We start from the raw sequence: 22,783 nt of genomic DNA, 5'->3' as shown, positions 1-22,783 counted from the left end.
TTTGTGTGACATTCTGCTCTGACAGTTCTGTTCTTTCTTACTAAATTAATTACAGTGTTGTGGCCAAATTAAAGATGATAATATTACAACCACAACTTTTACTGAACTGTACTTTATGATGTTCTTTTGTTTGAGAAAGATTAAGACTCGACTCTCAAGCTATCACTTTATTTGCTCCCATATCTGCTTCAGTGTCTCAAAAATATTGTAAAAAGTGCTGCTGCAATAATGATAAAAATGGTTATTATCTATTATTATTATTAGTAGTAGTAGTAGTTGTGGTAGCAGTATCTTTAAGAACATTTGCTGTTGCTTCTGGACACAATCAGTGCTGCTGGAATCATCAGCTGATGTACGTATAATAACAATAACAGCAGCAGCAATACTTTCTTACTGTAATTTTGCAAATTAAAGCTCAATCTTTGTCAGATAAAAGCTAAGGCAAAGAAAAATGTTTCTGTTTATTATTGATTGATTGTTAATGTTATTTAGCTCAAATATTTGTAATTGTTCCATTTATATATTTATTTAGAGATGGGTAGGTAGGTAGATGTCTAGATAGATAAATAGAACTTTACTGATCCTTACATATCACTGCTATTGAAAGAAAACCTTGTATCTCCATTTTTATTGTTTTTCAGTTTTTGACTTTATTTGAACATACCTGAGCCTCTTTACATTTTGTATAAATTTCATGATGTATGGATCAAAAGAAGATGAAATGGCCAAAAATGACTTGGAAAAAAGTTTGGCTCCATTGACTTTCATTGAAAGTAAGTCAATACTGTACTTTCTACTGTAAAGTTATAATTTTGGAGATACAAGGTTTTGTTCCGACAGCAGCGATTTACCATGCAGAAAATAAGAAATAGAAATTATGATAGACATACGTTAGGCAGAAATAAATAAATAGACAAAATATAGACCCAAGTTAAAGTATAAGAGAGTAGGAATCAAAGTATATCTTCACATGTTTACATAGCATGTAAGACAGATTTGTTGTATTTACGTAAGAGCAGGTACTGAGTGGTAAGTAGCAGTTATGATATATACATATATACAGTGTGTATTAACAAGATAGGTGATACAGTGATGTGAATTCAGCACAGTAAACTGTCTGTTTTTGGTCATCGTCCACTTATTAGAGGTGTTTTTGGCCTTTGTATTGCAGTGGCAGTGGTGAGGATTCTCTTGATGGGCTTATGAGGCATAATTGCCCCCTGACCCCCTCACTGTCCCCACGCAAGCGGACCACCAGTCAGAGCAAGACAGAGCCACCTCTACTGAGGACCAATAAGAGGACAATCTACACGGCAGGGAGACCACCCTGGTACAATGTCACCGGGACCACCTTCAAAGAGGCTTTTGTCATAGGTAAGTTACTCAACCAGACTGCTAACAAAACCCTGCTGTTCTCACAGCTTATGGAACGTGTGCCATTTGACAGTGACCAGTGATCATGCCAGTGGTATTTGACAGTGGCCCGGCACTGTAGCAGACTATACTAAATGTAGATTATTTCAGGCTGTTTCATTTTCATAAACTTCATTTGTAGTTTATTTTAAAAACTATTCGAGAGAAGTCTTTCAGATTCTCGGATAACGGTCAGATAGACATTTTTCTTTAATACTACTGACTTTCTTGTTGTTGCACATTCTGATCATATCTTTGTCAACATAGACATGTTTTTACTGTTACTTCATTCACAGTTACGTTTGCAGGTCCTGCTGGGCTCATTCTGATATTATGGGCCTGGCTTCATGTGCCTAATGCCTGCAAGGGATAAGCAGCTACTAGCGATGTTTGTACTACTTTTGTTTATGTGCTACAGTGGCTGAAAGGGAAAGTCCACTGATTCCACAAATTTTCCACATAATTCAAGTGTCGATAAAGGAACCACAAGGAATTCAACAAAGTCACTCAGAGTGGCTTGAGTTGAAATGGTTCACTGTAGGGAAACCTACAGACTCTGATTTCTTTACAGTGGTGGTGATAAGAACCAGGGGACACAATGTCTACAGTGCAATATAGCCACTTTAATTTTTTCCCCCAAATCAATCAGTGAACCTACATCTGTCTTCTGTGTTTTATATTTAATGTTCATGATGGTAAAATAGTGGTAAATCTGAAAAGACAAATTTTGTTGGAGACTATTTTGCCTTACATTGCTTTGCTTATACCTCTCCGCCATTAATGTGTTTAAAAATTACATTTTTGGCCAAAACCTTCTCAGAACTCAGATCGTAAAATTTTCTATGTAGGAGCTTTTAGAGACAGACGTCTGATTCCCATCACCACCACTGTGGATAGATCTTGTTGAGTTTCTCTAGAATGGAGCATTTCACATCAGACCACTCTGAATGACTTTGTATACATCTTAATTATTTAATTATGCTATAAATATAAAAAACCCTCTTTAAATTGCTTGGTTTTCTTATTAATTTACTGTATTTGTTCATGTACTTGCACTTGACTGAAGACCAAGTCCTGAACTACAGTTGGAATGAGCAGGATCCACTGCTGCTTTGGCACATATGGTCACTTAGTTGTGATTCTAACGCCATGCAGTGGCCGAGCCCTCTTGTCATTAGTATCCTGCTACATACAATAAACCCTGCCTGACTGGTTACAATTTCACACTTGGATGTGCTCCAGTCGATTCTTCCCGTAAAACAGGTTCCTGCCTACCTGCACGTCCCTCAGCTGTGGGAAAGGGAATAAACCCTCCCGAGTGGAACCAGCTTTCTTTAACAGAGGTCATCGACATGAGGAGAGGAGAGCCGAGGACATAAAATGTGCACTAAAGCATCTTTAACTTCATTTAGGCCCAGCAGCCATTATTAACTCTGTGTTTAGTACCACTAGTGACGTTTTTCATTTTTAGCTCCGTTGCTTAGTGCTCCTCTGATACTCCTTCAGCTGATATATACGTCAAGGGGTTTCGGCTGAGAATTCAGTCTGCATGGTAGCACTTATTCTTAACTCTGGGCTGTTAGTCACTTTAATTTAAAATGTTCCTCTGTCCTGCTGTTTGCAGAGTTCAGTGGAAAGAAAAAGCAAGAAATGCGTGACGCTTCAGCTGTGCAGTTTCCTTATAGAACAGTGAGCATTTGAGCTTTCGAAAAAGAGTATTTTTCAAGATTATGTTTTGGATTTGATTGTTGTCAGTTTCTTTAAACAGCACTATGTGCGTTTATATGCACTTAACAATTCGATCATAATTGGATTTCGGCAGTTATGTGATTATTCAAGTGGTCATGTTAACAGCATACTCTGATTTTTTTTAGATTGGAGTAAGGCCTAGAAATCTGATAGAGAGCTGGATTTTAGCTCAGTAATTGGACTTCTCGGTGCATGTAAACCCTTACTCTGATTTCTTTCATTTTTATCGGTCCACACATGCCAAAATAAACCACAGTACCGGAAAAAGCAAACTGCATTTAGGACAGCACTCACGAGATGGCAACAAAACACTATCGGAGTGATGCTGAAACCAGTTACATGCCTGACAAAATGAAGCATTTAAATTTTCTTCAAGCTTGATGATATATAACCCCATTTCCAAAAAAGTTGGGATGCTGTGCAAAATGTTAATAAAAACAGTGCAATGATGTGCAAATCATTTAAACCCTAAATTTTATTGAAAATAGTACACAGACAACACATCACATGTTGAAACTGAGAAATTCTATTGCTTTTTGAAAAATATTTGCCCATTTTGAATTTGATGCCAACAACACGTTCCAAAAAAGTTGGGACGGGGGCAACAAAAGGCTGGTAAAGTTGTGTAATGCTAAGAAAAACAACTGGTGGTTGATTGACAACACGCCAGTAACATGATTAGGTATAAAAGAGCATCTCAGAGAGGCGGAGTCTTTCAGAAGTAAAGGTGAGGAGGGGTTCACCACTCTGTGAAAGACTGCACCATCAAATAGTGCAACAATTCAAGAATAACGTTTCTCAACAGAAAATAGCAAAGAACTTTTGCTTTTCATCATCTACGGTACATAATATCATTAAAAGATTCAGAGAATCTGGAGAAACCTCTGTATGTAAGGGTCAAGGCCAAAAACCAGTATTTGCTGGCCGTGATCTTTGGGCCCTCAGACAGCACTGCATTAAAAACAGACATGATTCTGTAGTGGAAATCACTGCATGGGCTCAGAAACACTTCTGAAAACCACTGTCTGTGAAAACAGTTCATCACTGCATCCATAAATGCAAGTTAAAACTCTAAAACACAAAGAAGAAACTGTACATAAACAGGTTCCAGAAACACTGCCACCTTCTCTGGGCCCGAGCTCATTTAAAATGGACTGAGAGGAAGCGGAAAAGTATCCTGTGGTCTGACGAATCAACATTTGAAATTCTTTTTGGAAATCATGGACACTGTGTCCTCCGGGATAAAGACCACTCAGCTTGTTATCAGTGCACAGTGCAAAAGCCAGTATTCATGATTGTATAGGGGGCATTAGACAATGTTAAACTACATTCTGCATGTATTACAGCAGCATTGCTCCGTATTAAGAGTCCAGGTGCTAAACTGACCTGCCTGCAGTCCAGATCTGTCACCACTGAAAACATTTGGTGCATTATGAAATGAAAAATACAACAAATGAGACCCTGAACTGATGAGCAGCTGAAATCCTGTATGAAACAAGAACAGAAAACATTTCACTTTCAGAACTACAGCAGTGTCTCCTCAGTTCCCAAACGCTTAGAGTGTTGATAAAGAAGAGGTGATGAAGCACAGTGGTAAACAGGCCCCCGTCCCAACTTTTTTGGAACGTGTTGTTGGCATCAAATTCAAAATGGGCAAATATTTTTCAAAAAAACAATAAAATTTCTCAGTTTCAACATTTGATATGTTGTCTTTGTGGTATTTTCCTTTAAAATATGGTTTATATGATTTGCAGATCATTGCATCCTTTTTTTATTTACATTCTACACAGCGTCCCAACTTTTTTAGAAATGGGGTTGCATATTCATATTTTCCGCTAAGTAAATGCATTTAATGGATTACTGACAAAATCTGATTTTCTGCAATTATCAGATCATTCATGTGTTTCTCTTTATTTGTTTCTTCAGTAATGCTTAGTGTTTCTTTGTTAACCTTTGATTATCCTGTTGATGTCTGCTGTTTAGGTGTACAATTGTGCCTGAGATGAACTTCTAAAGAAGTTATTAATGAGCATGATTAATGGTGTCTTCTGCAGGTTTGTGTGGTGGCAGTGCCTCTGGGAAAACCACAGTGGCCAATAAGATAATTGAAGCTCTGGACGTCCCCTGGGTGGTGCTTCTTTCTATGGACTCTTTTTACAAGGTAACGATGGGGAAACCTCAATGGGCCATAAAGGTGTAAGAAAACTCAATGAGTAAATACTGATTGATTAAGAATATTAAGTGAATTTAGGGCTGTCATAATTAATTGATTAAACTCAATTTAAAAATCATTGACTAAGGCTGCGTCCAGACAGTGCAGTGTACTTTGGCCAAAGCACCAGGATGTGGATTATGTGGATTCTGCTCGTTCCACCACAGAACGTGGTTTTTCCATTGTGGATCCTCGCTGATCAAACTGAAAAAGGTTCAGCTATTGTGAAGTAGATCTTCCTGTTTAAGGCATTAGCTGCAGCTGTTAGTTTCAGTTTTCTACTTGATGACTCTGGATAAAGTATTTACTGTTCCGTGAAAGATCCGCTAATAGAACTGCTCTGTTTAAATAGCTCTGAGTGGTGGAATTACAGAGGCAGAGACATCAGTCATTCTGTGAACTTGCGAGAGCTGGTCATTAATCCTTATTTGACCACTTTAATGACACAACATCCAATTGATTGTTGCTCTAAAGACTCTGATTCATTCAAGGAGAACCAGGTTCCCTCCCACTTCCACAGCGTGTACTTTATAATAGGTTAGGTGTTTAGTTTGAAGGAGAGTGATTTGTAAAGACGGGAAAACGAAGTGTGTGGTGGTTTTGCAGTCTCATGTATGGTTTCGCTCGTTGTTCATCTGTACAGGTTTTGTCCAAAGAGGAACAGGAGCTGGCGGCAAAGAATGAATACAACTTTGATCACCCAGACGCTTTTGACTTCGAGCTGCTGGTGACTGTGCTGAGGAAACTGAAGAAGGGTAAAAGCGTCAAAGTACCTGTGTATGACTTCACTTCCCACTGCCGTCGCAAAGAGTGGGTAAGTGTGTGGTTCTGTGTGGTTCTGTGTGGTTCTTTGTTTGTTTTTGTATTTTCCTGGTGCTCCTGGCCACAGCATTTCACGTTTTGGCCACTTTGGTATCTGTTCTTATCAGTTTTGGCCTTAAGGTTCATTGACTTGGTGACTCCGTTGGCCAGTGCAATTTTTTATAACTTTTTACCTTCATTTTCAAGAAAAACATACTGACTTTGTAGCAAAACCAAAGAAATAAGGCTAACCTACAATGGCGACACCTTTCCTGGTGCTCCCGGCCGCATTTCACATTTTGGCCGCTTTGGTATCTGTTCTTATCAGTTTAATATCTGATAGGTCCTCTGTACGAGGACCACATATTAAATTGATTTTTAGAACAGGAAGAGGCGCTTACTCTGTCCGCTCCACGCATTGACCTGGTATTGCAGTACCTCCAGGAGCGGTGCACCTTTTTTGGGGGCAGTCGTGGGCTGGAGGTTAGGGAACCAGCCCTGTGACCAGAGGGTCACCGGTTCCATCCCCAGAGCCGGCAGTATGTGACTGAAGTGCCCTTGAGCAAAGCACGTAACCCCCAACTGCTCCCCGGGTGGTGTGGATAAGGCTGCCCACCGCTCCGGGCAAGTGTGCTCACTGCCCCCTAGTGTGCATTCACTAGTGTGTATGTCGTGTTTCACTGCATGGATGGGTCAAAATGCGGAGGTGAATTTCCCCCGTCGTGGGACTCATAAGGGTCCCTTAAAATAATGTAATTTAATTCAATTTAAAACTGCACAGCCTGTTCCTGGGTAACCACTTACTTTGGAGATGTTTTTTTGTGTTCTTTTTCTTTTTTAACACACCTGTTTGGACAAAGAATAAAACGTAAAGCCTACTTGAGCTGATTCTGAATGAAAAACTAGTTTAGATGAGTTTGAGACTCTCTTACTTTTTATCTGATTTTTTTAGATGCCATCTAGAACCATATACAGCGCATTCTCCATCAATCTAAAGAACAATTTCACCATGTAAAGAACCATTTAAGCATGAAATTGTTGTATAGAGAACTCATGGTTCAGTACCACTGCCTATACTAAGGAATCATTTTTTTAAGAGTGTAGAGACATCAGTGGTGCGAGTAATGAAATTCTTATTATCAGTAACAGTAATGCGGTTTCAGAGTTGCGCTATTAGAGGAAAAAGCAATCACATTACTGTCATGTACCATGTTAACCCCAACACTGATAGTGTTGAATGTTCTAATAAATTGGAAATGGAAACGTTAACATATCAACACAAGGCACATTTTCAGGCACTCCTTATTTTTGCTGTAGGACACCACATACATCAAAAAACTTATGATCCCACATATTGCTGCCGTGTAAAAGTAAGTTGGTGCGTGTAATTAATATTAATGACTTCTCTCTGACCAGAGATTCTGTGTAACTTGACAATTGAAATGTTTCCTTGGCACTGCCAGTCCTGTAGTTATGATTAAACACTGTGCCCACAATGCAGCATAGACATAGTATTTATATCAATAAAATAATAATATGGTTATGTAATTATGGACTGAGAGAGACGATCCAAACTGCTTAAATGGATTGTAAATCAAAGCTACTGTCAAAACCCAACCGCAGTCAAATATGACTTTTTCCCACATAAACTGTGTCTTTCTCATATATTTAACTTAATGGCCCAAAGACCCACTCATACATATACATTTTCATAGAAACAGCTTTAAAAATAATGAATAACAGCGTGTGAAACCTTTCCCCCGTGTGCAAAATGCAATTTCATGCCTGAAAGACACAATGAGCAATAGAAAAACATCATGACGACACTACCAAACAACACTAATTCAAAACCTGCTTTTGTTTTGCGCTTGTGGGCTCGTAATCATCTTCCCCAGCTCTTAAAAGAGATGGACTCAGTCAGTTTTTCAGTCTTCATAATGGGCTATAACATTAAAGAGTTTTACACCTGAAGCTGGACTCTCACTAGGGTTTGGAGGTCACCTTAGTGCCTCAGGAGAGGATTCATGTTATTCTCAGAAAGCTTCAAAAGACCATAACAGCAAATAAGCTGTTCAGGGTTGAGCAGTGAATTAGTGAGAGAAAGCCGGAGTGCAGAAAAGGGCAGGTGAGTGAGAATACTCCGTTTATAATAAAGTTATTCAGTGCAGAGACACCCTGATACATTACCAGCACCACTTAAGGATGCAGTGATGCAGTATTTCTGGGCTGATAATGATAACTGAGAATTAACACATTGGTATGGCCAGTAACAAACTAGTAAACATATGCTCATGGGTATATATTGGTTTTTCCATCCGAATTTACATGACCAAATCGTAAGGCAAATTATTTGTTTGTTGGAAAAGCTCCCCTCAGATCAACAGAAAATGTGTTTTATCATCATACACATGTTGCTATATGCTGACAATTTTCTGCTGAAAGCCAAAAATCTTAGACGCTCTTTGTATTATTTTATAAAAATAATGTTTACAGAGCAGCTTCTTTTATTATAAGGGTTTAAAATTACATCACCTGTCTATTTGACTGGAAAGAAGACAGTTACAGCTCTCATACGACCCCCACCTTTAGAATGTAGCTTATGAAATATGAAAGTTATGAAGTAAAGAATATGACAGTGCGTTTTGGAACCACCGGTGGTTCCACGGAGTTACAAGCAGTAACTAATTCAAGCAGTCCATTTATGAATTGCAGTGAGGGCAGGACAGGAAGATGGATCATTCATTTTACATCCTCAAAAAAAGCAGAAAACATTTAACAAAAAAAAAAAAATCCAGAGCCTCAACAACATAATAAAATATCTTACCACTTCCACTCATTTTAGGAGACTTGCTTTCTGTTTTTCAAAGAAATCTCCAGTGATATTTTTCCACACCTATATATTGTGTTTTATGAAAATGTGATATATATGATATATCGTTCACACCAGTCTAAGTAAAAAGAAATCTCGTTCCCAGTTCTCTTATGGGCACCTGTGAATTAATGTAGTCCAGCCTCTGTGTTTTTGGCATTGCTTAGAATTAGTCGCACCTCAAATTATCCTTTTACCATGTTCGTCTAATGGTTCTTTTCTTTTGTGTGTTCTTCTTTGTAGAAAACTGTTTATGGTGCCAACGTAGTAATATTTGAGGGAATCCTTTCATTTGCCAATAAGGAACTTCTGAAGGTAAGTTCACATCCTGTAATTTGTGAAAATTTGCTAGAACAGAACAGTCTGATTGTTGTCTGCTCTTTTACTGCCCTCTTGTGGCTCCACAGCAGAATTAGATTTGTAGGTAAAAATAAAATAATCCTCCTTTACAGTAAAATAAAGCTCTGCTGATCGTTCAGCACAGTTTATAGCAACACAGACAACAATCTCGCCCAGCTAGTAGCTAATGAAAAGACAAACATTGATAATTTGGAGATGAATGGACTCATTTGCATTTATAATCACTCCAGCTGGTTTCCTGATACGTAAATGACAGACACTAAAAGTCAAGTCAGCATCTCGCTCGCCAGTTTCTTGTTTGAATTTTCACATTCCACCTTAAATGATGCAACAGTTAGCTACATTGTTAGCTACATGTTAGCTACAAGGCACCATTTAAGGTGGAACGGGAAAATTCTAACAAGAAGCTGACGAATGAGAAGCAACTTCAGCCTCGTAAAAGGTCAAATGTTGAGACATTTTACAAGAAACTGTTCTACGTTTGTGGAAAAGTTTCCTGCTGGAGATGCGATAAAAGCGGCTATAGCTAAAGCTTAAAGCAGAGCAAAGTAAGTCTGCATTTTTGATTATATAATATTTTTTTGCTTATACTGGCACATCAGCATGTACTGAGACAGATTTACAGCCAAGATGGTGAAACGTTACTTGAATAAAATGGACATGAAATGTTGTTGCTCCCAAGGTGGTTAGATTTTTGTTGAAACTTGACAAAATGCCTCTGGTATTATATGTGGAGAATGATATTTATAAATAAACTGGGTGATGATGAGGGCTAACGGCTGACGGACAGTGTAGAGTGGCTGAGAGCACGAACGATAATAGAAAAAGCTTTAAATTATAGGAAGCAAGAAAGAACTTAAATAATAAACGGCAAGGTCGCATGAAAACAGGGGTGGTGTGGTGATTAGGGATAAAAATGAGAGCATGGGAAAGAGGAAATTTGGAGCCGCCAGTGATGGATGCGATGTGATTATGTGAAGCAGGAGTACGGAAAAGCACAGTTTAATACGCAGAAGTACAGGAAAGAGGGAGAGAGGCAGACTCTGCTGCTCAGCATTCGATGGCACTGGCCCAGCCTGTATTGCGTGGAGCTGCGTACAGTCTGATTAATGGTTGTCGTAGTATAGAGGGACGAGTGTGTCTTTGAGGAAATGTAGCTTTGACAGGAAGCGTTGACGTCTCAGCCAGGGAAATGAGGCCTTCTCTCCACTCTAAACACACAAGACTCCAGACTTTGCATTTCATTTACACCCATTTTCAGTTCCAAGTCTGTGGAACAGACAGTGGTAGCCCTCCACCATGTCATTTAAGAGGTTAAGCCAGGTGTACGTTACATAACTTAAAATCCCAGGTGTTGGGATGTCAGTCTTCTACAGTAGTGAGAGTACACACAGTATAAGATCAGGCCCAAAGATGGCAGAGAGAACAGGCTTGCAGATATAGCTGATTTGTGGAAGGGATATGCTTTTTTCACTGTTATACGCGAGCATCTGTAAGATTTAATGAATCGACAAGTAACTGCAGGGAAGGAAAAACATGAAAAAAACCTTTTCAGGTCACAGCACTGGTGCAGCCGCACACAGAGAACACATTTTAAAACATGTTTTCTTATTTCATAAACAGTCGAGGGAATCCGTGAGTTTTTATGTTGGCTCAGTAACAAGCTAATGAGCTAACAGAGCTAACTGGAATGGCACACGATGCCAGTGAGGACTCATTGTGCTTATACAGGCAGACGATGTGCCAGCATGTTAGTGCAACCCTTTTTTGAAGTCATTAATAATTGTTATAAATTATTGAAGGTAAAGTTATATTCCATGACCCCCTTTTTACTAGGACCTCCCCCATCCAGCCCCCTTCCCCCCACACCCCAATATACACATTAAAGAAATTACAGAGGAATTTTGAAACAGTAAGTCTGCGCACTTACTGGACCTGCATTCCTTAGCTAGCATTAAGTCATAAACCACAAATCTTTAGCATGCCATTAAAAATGCTTCAAGTTCAGCAGCCTATATCATCTATTAGTAAAGAGCTCACCCAATAGAAATTCATAATAACTGTTAGCTGTCTTCTGTGGCCTGTAGGTGGAGCCATTCAGCAGAGCTTGAATGCAGTTGTCAGAATTCTTTTCTCTGTGTTTATTAAGGTGTATGTCTTATAGTATCACTCTTGTGACCTCACTGGGACCACGTTGTGGCCCTCAAGAGTGTTCTGACCATTCTCATACATTTTCAGTTGTATTTAATAAATACACTTTACATTTTTTCCTTTTCCAGATTGTCTGTAAGATGGCTGTAGAACATGAACTTGGCTTTGTATTAATAAATCAGCTAAATTATCTACGCAAACTCATGGCTAAACTAAATTTTAAAATATTCATATTAAACTCATCTTCTTATCATCGCTGCTGTCTGGGTCAGCAGAAATCCAGTCGTCTGACTCCGTATCTGCAATAGGCTGCTGTAATTATCTGTCTCAGATATCTGCCTTTTTGAATCATCATTTGAATCAAGGAAGCAAGTTGAAGTGCTGATTCCAATAATTGGAAAAATGCTGAATATCGGCTCTGATTATCAGTCGAGCCCTTCAACAGGATTTGTGAACATTTTTTGTGTTGCAAAAAGCAAACGTTTGAAAATATCAGGGGACTTTTAATCACAGAGCTGGATGGGCTCATTTTCTCTCTCACACCCCCAGATAATCTGTGCCATCAGTTGCTTACGATGCTGCTTCCGTCCAGGAAGTTTGCTTCCAAAGAAAGTGGTCAGAAGGGGAAAATTGGAGTTAAAGCCAGGTTAAAAACCTGGTGCAATATTTTCCAGTTAAAAATCACAATTATTAATTTTATAACCCACCCCACCCAGTCATATTTAACTAACCTCCAGAGTACTTAAACCGTACAGAAAATACTGCACATTTTACTCAGACAGTAAATCACACACAGCAGAGACGGGGCAAATTTACTCTCCTCTAGCTTTTTTAAAGGTTCCATAGTAACGGAGAGTTTTCATAGTAAAAATGAATAAAACATTGTGTTTATGCTGTTTAATATTATTTGTTACCTTTTTCTGATCCTGTTAAGCAGACAGAGCTCAGAGGAACTTCCTCTACTGTTTTAAGTTCCAGGACCAGAGATAACCTCGCTCTACGATAACTGGTTGTTTAACTGCAGTGTGTCAGTTTGAAGCAAGTTGAAATGTCAGCTCGTCTGCATTTTGGTTCCATTCACTCAAGCTAAACTTAACATAAGTAGGAGGAGAAGAGCCATGTGGGTACAGCTAGCTTAGAGTGTGTAGCAGAGAAAACTAACTGGAAGCTTCTTAACAAACTTTTCTCTCTCTCTCTTATAAACAGTAAAAACTACTGGACCCCATCGCCCACATTGCACATAAATCCTGATTTTCCCTACATGGGTAGCAACCTGTTTAAAGGTCTCTACTTCTCTCTCAGTTCTCTGACCTGACACTATCGCCCTTTTATGCGTTGCCATCGGGTTACTTATCAACGATTTCTCATTACGTCGCCCTGCCGCCCAGGCCTGTACTGTACACTGGCTTCAAAGAAAACTCATTTAATCTTACTTTGTTTAATTCTTAGTTCAAAACAGCCGTAACTGTCAAATACTTCTTATCATGGGGTTTTGTCTGGATTTTCTTTTGAAGGCATTGACATTGTTTTTCCGGGTGTGGGATTTTAGGTGTTCCTCTCCTTTCCCTTCCCCATTCACTTTCCTTTTCCTCTCTCACAACAAACCAGATTCATCAAGCATGTTTGTCTCGTCTTCGCCGCTCTTTCTTTCAGACGCTGCAGGCTGGGCCGGTCAGGCCAGAGGAAATGAACGGGCGCCATTCGTCCCTGACGACTTTGATAGCTCCCCTTGTGCTGTTCGATTCTTTTAAGAACAGTAGCGCCCAGAAATCCATATGAATTAAAACGGGAGTGATTGTGGGGGCATCGGTGAAGGAGCCCGGCTCCTAGTGATTTATGGCTGCCACGCAGTCTGAGCTGGAGCCAGCGGTCCGAATGAGTGCGGCGCGTTGAAGCTGTCTGTGGAGCTGTCAGCTAATGAATGGATGGCACTTCACTGTTTCATTCTTACTGAATCACGACTCGTGTAGATTATTGCATGATGGGAGTTTGTGAATAGGACTCTAGTGCACCTCAGCGCTCCTTGCTGCTCTGCAGTGGTGGTTCAGCTGGAGAAATGATGAATATCTTGCAGGACAAAGTGTAATATATGTGTTTGACCTTCTGCACTTTGTCTTTTATATATCCTACCCTGCGCACACTTCATCTCGGCGCTCTCAGTGGTGACAGATCTGCTAGCAGTGCTGTTTGTGTGTGTATATCCGTGTGCCTTTTCCGTGTGGTAGTTTGTAGGTGATTTACTGTTTCCCACTTGTCTTTTGGCTCCACTGAATGTCAAGTCTCCGTGTTGGGCCACTGATACGTCCTTCTGCTGCGTTTATCCTCCATTTTCAATGCAGCCATTACCTCTGCCTTTTGCTGCAATTCAGATTTAACTGCTGACTATGGAAATGTCACACTGAATGTTTTCGGACCAACATGAAGCCGTGGTTTTCGCTCTGTAGGAATATCAGATTTTACTAGGACTGAATGTTGGCCAGATATCAAGTTGCGATTTTTCTGACTAATATTGTGAGTGCAGGCATGAATTATCCTATTTTTGGTCCATGAAAACCACAAAATCCAGTTTTTCTGGCTTGAGGCCTGAACATTGAGCATAGTACACCAAACTGGCACTTAGTTGTGGTTGTGTTGTCACGTGCACAGCAGATGAGCGTTTGGTTTGTTCTGATTGGTCTAGGTTGTACAGGTATAATATAATAATGTAATAAAAGATAATACAAATTGCAGCTCTTATGATCTGAAAATTGCGCTTTTTCAAATTGCAGTTTTATAAAACCAATTAACCTTTTAGCCATAACTGGCCCAAATAATTGACCATTACATCATCCGTTTTTTACCAAGCCCAAATGGGAAAACCACAAATCTGGCAACAGGTTTTAATCTTGTGTTTCAATCGCTGTCTAAAAAATATTGTGAAAAATTGTAAATAGGAAGTTCAGAGTTCCATCATTTTCTTTCATTTGTTAACTGTTAACAGTGAAGCATTTGGTAACTTCTGTAAGTGTGTAATTTCAACATCTCTGGTGTAATTTTGCAGCTTTATCTGCTTTCAGAAGCAGCAGACAGACATTGCTAATGTCGACACTGTTAGAAGATTAACTAGAAAAACAGATTCTCATTCAACAGTTTAGAATCAATGTTTTCAATAACATAAAACCAATTTGATGGCAAATAAATGTAAAGAATGATTCTAAGATGCTAGTCTGGTGTGCATGTACAGGTTATATATGACTAATAAACCGAGGATGTTGGAGGTTCTGACAAAAGAAGAAAGCCAGTGTCAGATTTGTTTAGAATGGTGAACAGATCTGATAAACCTCTCCAATATCAATAATGAAGCTACACTAATATCCAAAAAGCCTTGTGTTTTAGAAGCAGTGGTCAAATCTCAATACAGAAAACTTCAGAAAGTAATTTTTGAGTAAAATTCCATTCATACATTTTGGTGTATAGTTAATAATATTTAAATCTACATTTTCATGTTATTCATGAATATAAATAATGTTGATTTAATGTAGCTTTCAACCTCCCTATCTACCTCTTTTCCTCTTCTTTCTGTATTCCCCAAAGCTGCTGGACATGAAAGTGTTTGTGGACACTGACTCGGACATCCGGCTGGTCAGACGACTGAAGAGGGATATTTCAGAGCGAGGTCGTGACATTGGTGGTGTCATTAAGCAATACAATAAATTTGTCAAGCCAGCATTCGAACAGTACATCGAACCCACAGTCCAGGTGGCAGATATTGTGGTTCCGAGAGGTAAGTGCTGAACTGAATTCATCATTAATTCAGACTCACATACACCCACATAACTGAGCACATCGGCTCTTAAAGGATCTCACCACAAAAACTAATATGGTCAGCAGCGGATGTGAGCTGCACTGGGAGGCAGTTAGCCTGCTCTCTTTTATATACACATTTTGTTAATTCTCTATGTGAAAAGGAATTAACACAACCTCTATATGGAACAAACTTAAATATGACATTTCTCAAAATTATTGTTCATTTGCTAAATTTAAGATATTGGGGAAAAAAAATAAAATATAAAATGTAGCGTTTGCATAAATTTGGATTCCCTTTCAATTGATCTATCTAGTGTTTAAGGTCTCAGAGCTTATTTGATTCATTAGGCCTTAATCTAAATCAAGTGTAGACAGTTTCAGCATGTAATAAATTCTGTGAGCCTTTAAAACTGTTGGAACTCAAGACAATCTGAATGCAGTCACTAAAGTAGCTTTTTATCTTCTGAGAAATGTCACTAAATTTCAGCCTTTTCTCTCTGAGTGACGCAGATCATGTATTTGTTCCAGCAGAGTTGATCACTGTAGTGATCTTCTTACTGAACTTCCTAAGAAAACAGTCCATCCTTTACAACTCGTACAAAATACATCAGCATCAACAAAAACAACACAGAGAGATCAGATCAGTCCTGCTTTAAAAGAGCTGCACTGACTGCCTGAATCGTTCAGGATAGAGTTTAAAGCTCTGCTACTAGTTTTTAAGTCTCTAAATGACCTTAAAGCTCCGCTTACATCACAGACTGTCTGTCTGTTTATGTTCCAGCACGTAATGTAAGATCTGCAGACAGTGGCCTTCTACAAATACCCTCTGTAAAATACAGAAAACGTGGAGAGACTCTTTCAGTTATTCTGCTTCTAAACTGTGGAGCTCAGTTCAGCTTTTATTAGACAGTCAAGCTCAGAGCTCACTTTTAAGAAGCATCTAAAAACGTCTCTCTTTAACTCAGAGCTTCATTAAAACTCTTGTCTCGTGGTGTTTATCTTCTAATTTGATCTGTTTCATTTTCTTCTGATACTAAATAAATACTAATGATTTCTTGTATAACTATGTTTTATCACCTGTCTGTAAGGCACTTTGAGCTGCCACCGGCATGAAAAGTGCTATATAAATAATAAAAAACATTATTATTAATTAATTAACTGCTAATTCTCTGATAATCTTAGACCAGTCAGAAATGCAAAGCAAATCCCCCACATCACTGGCAAGGTCCTACAGAAAGCTTTGGCTGGCACAGGAAAAAATGATGCGCTGGTGCACTGTTCGGTGATGTTGCACAGACACCATCATCTACATGGAAGAGTCACCAGAAGTTAATTTTTACTTGATTTCTTCATACCCAAATAAAACTTAATGCCTAAGATTTAATGTTTCCTCCTAAAAATTCAGAAATTCCATTTGTACCAAGTGTCTAACGCTCTTCTGTTCTTCCTCAAGGTGGAGAGAACTTTGTAGCTTTGGATTTGATTGTCCAGCATGTCCATAGTCAGCTTGAAAAGGTATGTCAAAATAAAGGCTTCGTGTGTGCAGACATATATTCTAAAAATAATAATAGCATGTACAGATGTGATTAGATATAAACTGAGAATGGCCTTCGTGCATGTCACTATCACAGATAGCTGAGATTTGTTGCATGGGTGTGCATATGAAACCCAAGCCATGGTATAAATCACAGAGTAAATATTTAGAGCATTTGATTTTTCAACAATGACTAAATGAGCTGCAAAGACATGCTGATATCATTAAGTCAGACTTAACTCAGGTTGTCTTTGTCTCCTCCCAGTGGTCAAGGTTGTTAAGACAAGCAGCACAGACTGCAGAGGGAAGATTCATGGGTGCACAAAATATGTGCTGCAGAATAGAATCAGCAGATATTTAGTGTTACATGATTTATGATTAAAGGACATTGTAAACATTGACTAGGGTATATGAATCTGACCGGTAGTGCTGATGCTCTGTTTTATTGGCCCATTGTCCATTTCAGGGAGTCATTTATGGTTCCTAGAAAGCACATAGCTGGGTTCATCATGTCCCATCCTCATGTGAAATACAAGAGGCCATCTTTTCTGGTTTAAAACTGTTCAGCGAGGTTCAGTGGAGCGCGATTAGTCACACTGCACCAAACATGCATTTAGGTTATTTACAGCTGTCACTATTGATTAATTTAGCAATCACATAATCTGCTCATTGAGTAATCGAGTGATCTGCTCATTGAGTAGTCAGAGTTTTTAAAAAGCAATGAAAGTGTAAAGTCAACAGTAACAAATTATGCTGAACCAAACATTTCAGAATATTTTATTGGATGGAAAAGATTCAAAGCCTTCAAAGGGAGCACATTTAAAGGGTCCATATACTCAATTTTTCTTGAATGTTATTTTTCTCCCTGAGCTCTACTTTAGGGCAGAAAGGTGAATTGTTTTTATATCAAAATGCAATTTTAAAATCATAAGAGCTCCAATTTTAATAATCACCTATGTTATTAATCATTGTATTTTTTCAAGTATGGTAAATTTCATAATCCAATAACACTGAAAATTGAACTTGTGAGTTATGTGTAGATGAATTAGACCTATCAGAAGCAACCGTGTGGCAGTCTGGCAAACTTGACTCAGCATCCAAGTCTCAAGCCAAGAAAAAGTAGATTTTCTCATCTGCTTCCAAAATATGGGCCTGACTAATTTATAGAAAATAATCACTATTTAAATCTGTCACAATATTAGTCAGAAAACATGCAATAGAATATTTCCCCAAATTGTTCAGTCCTAGGTTACTTCTGATGTTTGTGTTTGTGTACCAAAAACAGTGATCATTCATTTTTACATAACTGTTACCTCTCTTTATCCCTTAGGATCAAACTGAATTAAGACATATATGCACTCACCGAGCACTTTATTAGGAACACCTATATGCCTACTCTTCATGCAGTTATCTAATCAGCCAATTGTGGCAGCAGTGCAGCACATAAAACCATGCAAATGCGGGCCAGTAGCTGATGTTCACATCAACCATCAGAGTGGGGAAGAAGTGTGATCTCAATGATTTTGACCATGACATGATTTGTTGGTGTCAGTTGGTTCAGTGTTTCTTTAACTGTGATCTCCTGGGATTTTCACGCACAACAGTCTCTAGTGTTGACTCAGAATTGCATGATAAAGAAAAGACATCCAGTGAACAGCAGTTCTGCCTTGTTGATGAGAGAGGTCAACAGAGAATGGCCAGAGTGGTTCAAGCTGACAGAAAGGCTACAGTAATTCAAGTATTAACTGTGTACAATTGTGATGAGCAGAAAAGCATTTCAGAATGCACAACATGTCGAACCTTGAGGAGGATGGGCTACAACAGCAGAAGAGCATGTAAGGTTCCACTTCTGTCAGCCAAGAAGAGAAAGCTGGGGCTGCAGTGGGTCCAGACTCGCCAAAACTAGACAGTTAAATACTGGAAAAATGTAGCCTGGTCTGATGAATCCCAGTTTCTGTTGAGGCTCTCAGATAAGGTCAAAATTTGGTGCCAACAGCATCAATCCATGGACCCAACAAGCTGGTGCAGGTGGTGTAATGGTGTGGGGAATGTTTTCTCTGCACACTTTGGACCTGTTAATACCAATCAATCATTGCTTAAATGCCACAGCCTGTTTGAGTACTGTTGCTGACCATGTGTCTCCCTTAATGGCCACAATTTACCATCTTCTAGTGGCTACTTCCAGCATGATAATGCATCATGTCACAAAGCAAAAGACGTCTCAGGCTGATTGAGGCTGTTTTGAAAGCAAAGGGAGGCCCTACATAGTATTTGTAGTATAGTCTAGTGTTCCTAATAAAGTGCTCAGTGAGTGTATATATAAATGAGCTCTGTTCTGATAGGGTTTCCTGTATTTTGTCTCCAAAAAAGAAAGGGAAAAAAAAAAACAAAACCATAAATGCAAACTTACCACTCTTCACAATCCATATAAGAAAATGTCCCATACTGGAAAACAGGCTCTAAAAGTGCGGTGTAGGCATTTTCTTTGCAGGAATTTACATTAGCTTTCCTCTTAAGGTCACCTTTGGCAGCTGTGACCTTTTGCAGGAGAAGCAGTTTAAATTCTTTTTTTTTAGTTATAGATTTGTGCACATAGAAGATCCCCTAGTCTTTATATGAAGGAAAACAGCAGTAACGTAAGCCTCTATGATTTAAAGATTTCTTATCGTGTTTTCTTCTGTGGTGGACAGCAGGAGTTAAATTATGAATCATCCTTTGAGAAAATGAATCCTCTGTACTCAGGAGATCAGTCAAGGTGAGGGATGATGACTCTTTAAGACTAATGAAGCGTTCGTCTCTCGGCGTAAGAGATCTGCTCTAAAATTGGAGGGCCCTGTTACATTAGTCAGAGAACTAATTCATTCTGGAAAGCGAACACAGAATGAAGTTGGATCTTTAATGTCAGTTTGACATTCGCTGACTTCTGAAGATCATTTTCAAGAAGGTAGAATTTATCACCTCTGAATTTTAATATGTACACTAAGTATATCAAATCTTTCAGTACTTAATTTGTCCACTCTTATCTGCACTTTACTGCAACTTTCACTTTTTTTGCTGTCCTTTCAATCTTAAAACTGTATCCTCTCAACAAAAGCATCCCAAAGTGTCACTGACACTGACATCTACATTCATTGTCCATTTTATCAGCTCCACTTACTGTATAGGAGCACTTTGTAGTTCTACAGTTACAGACTGTAGTCCATCTGTTTCTCTACATACTTTGTTAGCCCCCTTTTACCCTGTTCTTCAGTGGTCAAGACCCCCATGGACCCTCACAGAGCAGGTACTATTTGGGTGGTGGATCATTCTCAGCACTGCAGTAACACTGATGTGGTGGTGGTGTGTTAGTGTGTGTTGCGCTGGTCTGAGTGGATCAGACACAGCAGTGCTGCTGGAGTACCTCAGTGTCACTGCTGGACTGAGAACCAACAACATCACTGACCACTGATGAAGGACTAGAGGATGACCAACACAAACTGTGCAGCAGCAGATGAGCTGTCGTCTCTGACTTTGCATCTACAAGGTGGACTGACAAGGTAGGAGTGTCTAATAGAGTGGACAGTGAGTGGACACAGTGTTTAAAAACTCCAGCAGCACTGCTGTGTCTGATCCACTCAGACCAGCGCAACACACACTAACACACCACCACCACATCAGTGTTACTGCAGTGCTGAGAATGACCCACCACACAAATAGTACCTGCTCTGTGAGGGTCCATGGGGGTCCTGACCACTGAAGAACAGGGTGAATAGTCTGTAATTGTGGACCTACAAAGTGCATCTATATGGTAAGTGGACCTTAGAGTGTAGAAACAAGGACTTAATGAAGTGGCCGGTTGGCGTATTTTGGTTTGGCTAACTGTATTTTTGTATTCATAGTTGAGCAAACAAGTCAACATTTTTATAGAAGTGCTTTTTATTGCGTTTAAATGCTGCTTGTTACTGTTGATTTTTTTTAGATGAAGAAAGCTTCATCTAAACATCATAACATTTCACTCACAGAGAGCCAACAGTGTCCTAGTTACTCTGATAACAAAGTTATGGTGAAAAATCCATTGTGGGGGCAGAATGGTCACTAGGGGTCTGCGGAAGGAGGTTAGCTGCCTTATGAGAAAATATTTCGGAGGAGGTTAGATGTAAAATAATCCACTTGCATAAGAAAAGGAGAAAGTCTCTGAAACTGGGCTTGAAAAAATTGAGACACAGAGAAAATGGGACTCCTAACAACCATGCAAAGACCTGGTCGACCCCAAAACTGCCCCCATCAGATAAACAGCGCTTAAAGCTTTCATCTCTGAGAGAGAGGAGAAAATCAAGCTGCTTCAGATCTGAAAACATCCACAGGTGTTTCTGTCCATCCTTCCACTGTGAGAAGACGACTCAGCGCTGTGGGTCTGAAAGGATGTGTAGCTGTCAAGAAGAACCTCACTGAGGAAAGAAAATAGACATCTGAGGCAGGAAGTAAAGTGTAATGAACTGATGAGTCTGAATCTGTACTTTACATTATTTAGATTGTAAGTAGCAGAAAACACTTCTAAACACAACTTCTGCGACTAAACTTTGAAAATGAGGAAAAATATTCCTGCAGTCTTTGAAAAACTAAAAGCAAGTCTCCTGAATAATAGATGCTGCAATAAAAAAGGTGGACGCATTAAATACTGGACAAAATATATATTTTATTATTTCTGTGTAACTTTCTGTTAAATGTTTTTTTTCCTCTTTCGCTGAACAGATTAATTACTTGACCTTAATGACTATTCTGACTTAAAGTTAGAGAAATGAAAGGGTTCTGACACGATCAGATGATGGGGATTAAATCATTTGCTCATGCTGCCATTTTGAGTCTTGTGTTATGCTGCTTTGTGCCATTTTGTGTTCCTGTAGTTCAGATAAAGATTGAAGAGAAAGTCCATAACTTTGCACTCTGATAGAAATACATGCAGTATTTAAGTGTAAGTGCTGGAACACTGTGTGATCTTATTGCTTTAAATGTGTGGTGTAATATTCATGATTCAGTTTATACCATGGGGGGAGGGGCTGAGTGTTGGAATGGCTTTCTTTCATTGGATGTTTCATTTCATGAGTTCTTTTTTCTTTTTTTTTAATTCTCTCCTTGCCCATGTGCGTTTGTAATGAAATACTCGCTAAACCCCTCCCTGACCGAATGCACTCTAACTCGTCTCAGCGTGAAATCACAGTGAGGTATGGCTGCCAATCCCAAAGAACCCTCTCCTTCCCTCATTCCATCTCCATCTCTGTCTTCTTTCTCTTTTAGTCTTCTTTTTCCTGTTCTCCTCTCAAAACTGCAGAGATGTAAGAAGAGACTAAAGGAAGTGTGTCTGTGCTGAATAATTGGGTTCTGTTTGTTCATAGTTACTTTAGTGAACGTTGGAAATATTGGAGATACTGCTGGAAAACAGCAGCTCCATGCTTTATACATCCTTTGGTCTCTTTTTGCACTGTTAGTGTTTCAGTGGCTTTAGTTAACGTGGGTAAGGGGGATGAGCCAATGGTTTTGTCTAATGCTTTTTCTTTAATTCTTAGTGGTTTTTAGTACTAACCAGAGTTTTTTAGTTTGGTAAACTTTTTTGCATTTGCATTGATTCCTAAATTAAGTGGGGCTGGCCCTATTGATTTGAACACATTGGTATTTGTTTCTCTGTTTAGTAATCAGAAACTTTGTATTTTTTTCAGCCACAAAAATTGTAGCCTAGACTAAAATACATTTCATCAGCAAAGATTTTTAGATACAGTGATAGTGATTGTTCATGTATGGAGAATGTTAGAAATAAATACAACCCCATTTCCAGAAAAGTTGATGAGATGAAAATCTCAATTCAGATGATGAAAAGCAGAAGTTCTTTGTTAATTTATGTTGAGAAACGTTATTCTTGAATTGTTGCACTATT

General features: G+C 39.0%; 1 protein-coding gene and 1 pseudogene across 2 annotated transcripts in view; both read left to right on the top strand.

The window, feature by feature from the left end:
• The window catches only part of si:ch211-243j20.2 (uridine-cytidine kinase-like 1), a 52,073-nt gene that overhangs the window by 8,249 nt on the left and 21,041 nt on the right, over window positions 1–22,783 (top strand). Inside the window, exons 2-8 of one of the 2 annotated variants that reach the window (XM_036581182.1) lie at window positions 1,172–1,374; window positions 5,217–5,323; window positions 6,018–6,188; window positions 9,288–9,359; window positions 15,129–15,318; window positions 16,795–16,856; window positions 22,060–22,076. In XM_036581182.1, coding sequence (XP_036437075.1) covers window positions 1,172–1,374; window positions 5,217–5,323; window positions 6,018–6,188; window positions 9,288–9,359; window positions 15,129–15,318; window positions 16,795–16,856; window positions 22,060–22,076 — 822 coding nt within the window. The remainder of the gene's footprint in view (window positions 1–1,171; window positions 1,375–5,216; window positions 5,324–6,017; window positions 6,189–9,287; window positions 9,360–15,128; window positions 15,319–16,794; window positions 16,857–22,059; window positions 22,077–22,783) is intronic. The other variant, XM_036581181.1, reaches the window with a different exon arrangement.
• Window positions 6,465–6,635, top strand: LOC118816340 (annotated as a pseudogene).

This window comes from Colossoma macropomum, unplaced genomic scaffold (assembly GCF_904425465.1).
Source record: "Colossoma macropomum unplaced genomic scaffold, Colossoma_macropomum, whole genome shotgun sequence".
Lineage (NCBI taxonomy): Eukaryota > Metazoa > Chordata > Actinopteri > Characiformes > Serrasalmidae > Colossoma > Colossoma macropomum.
Note: the sequence above shows the minus strand (reverse complement) of the source record. Positions and strands in the feature narration are given on the sequence as shown.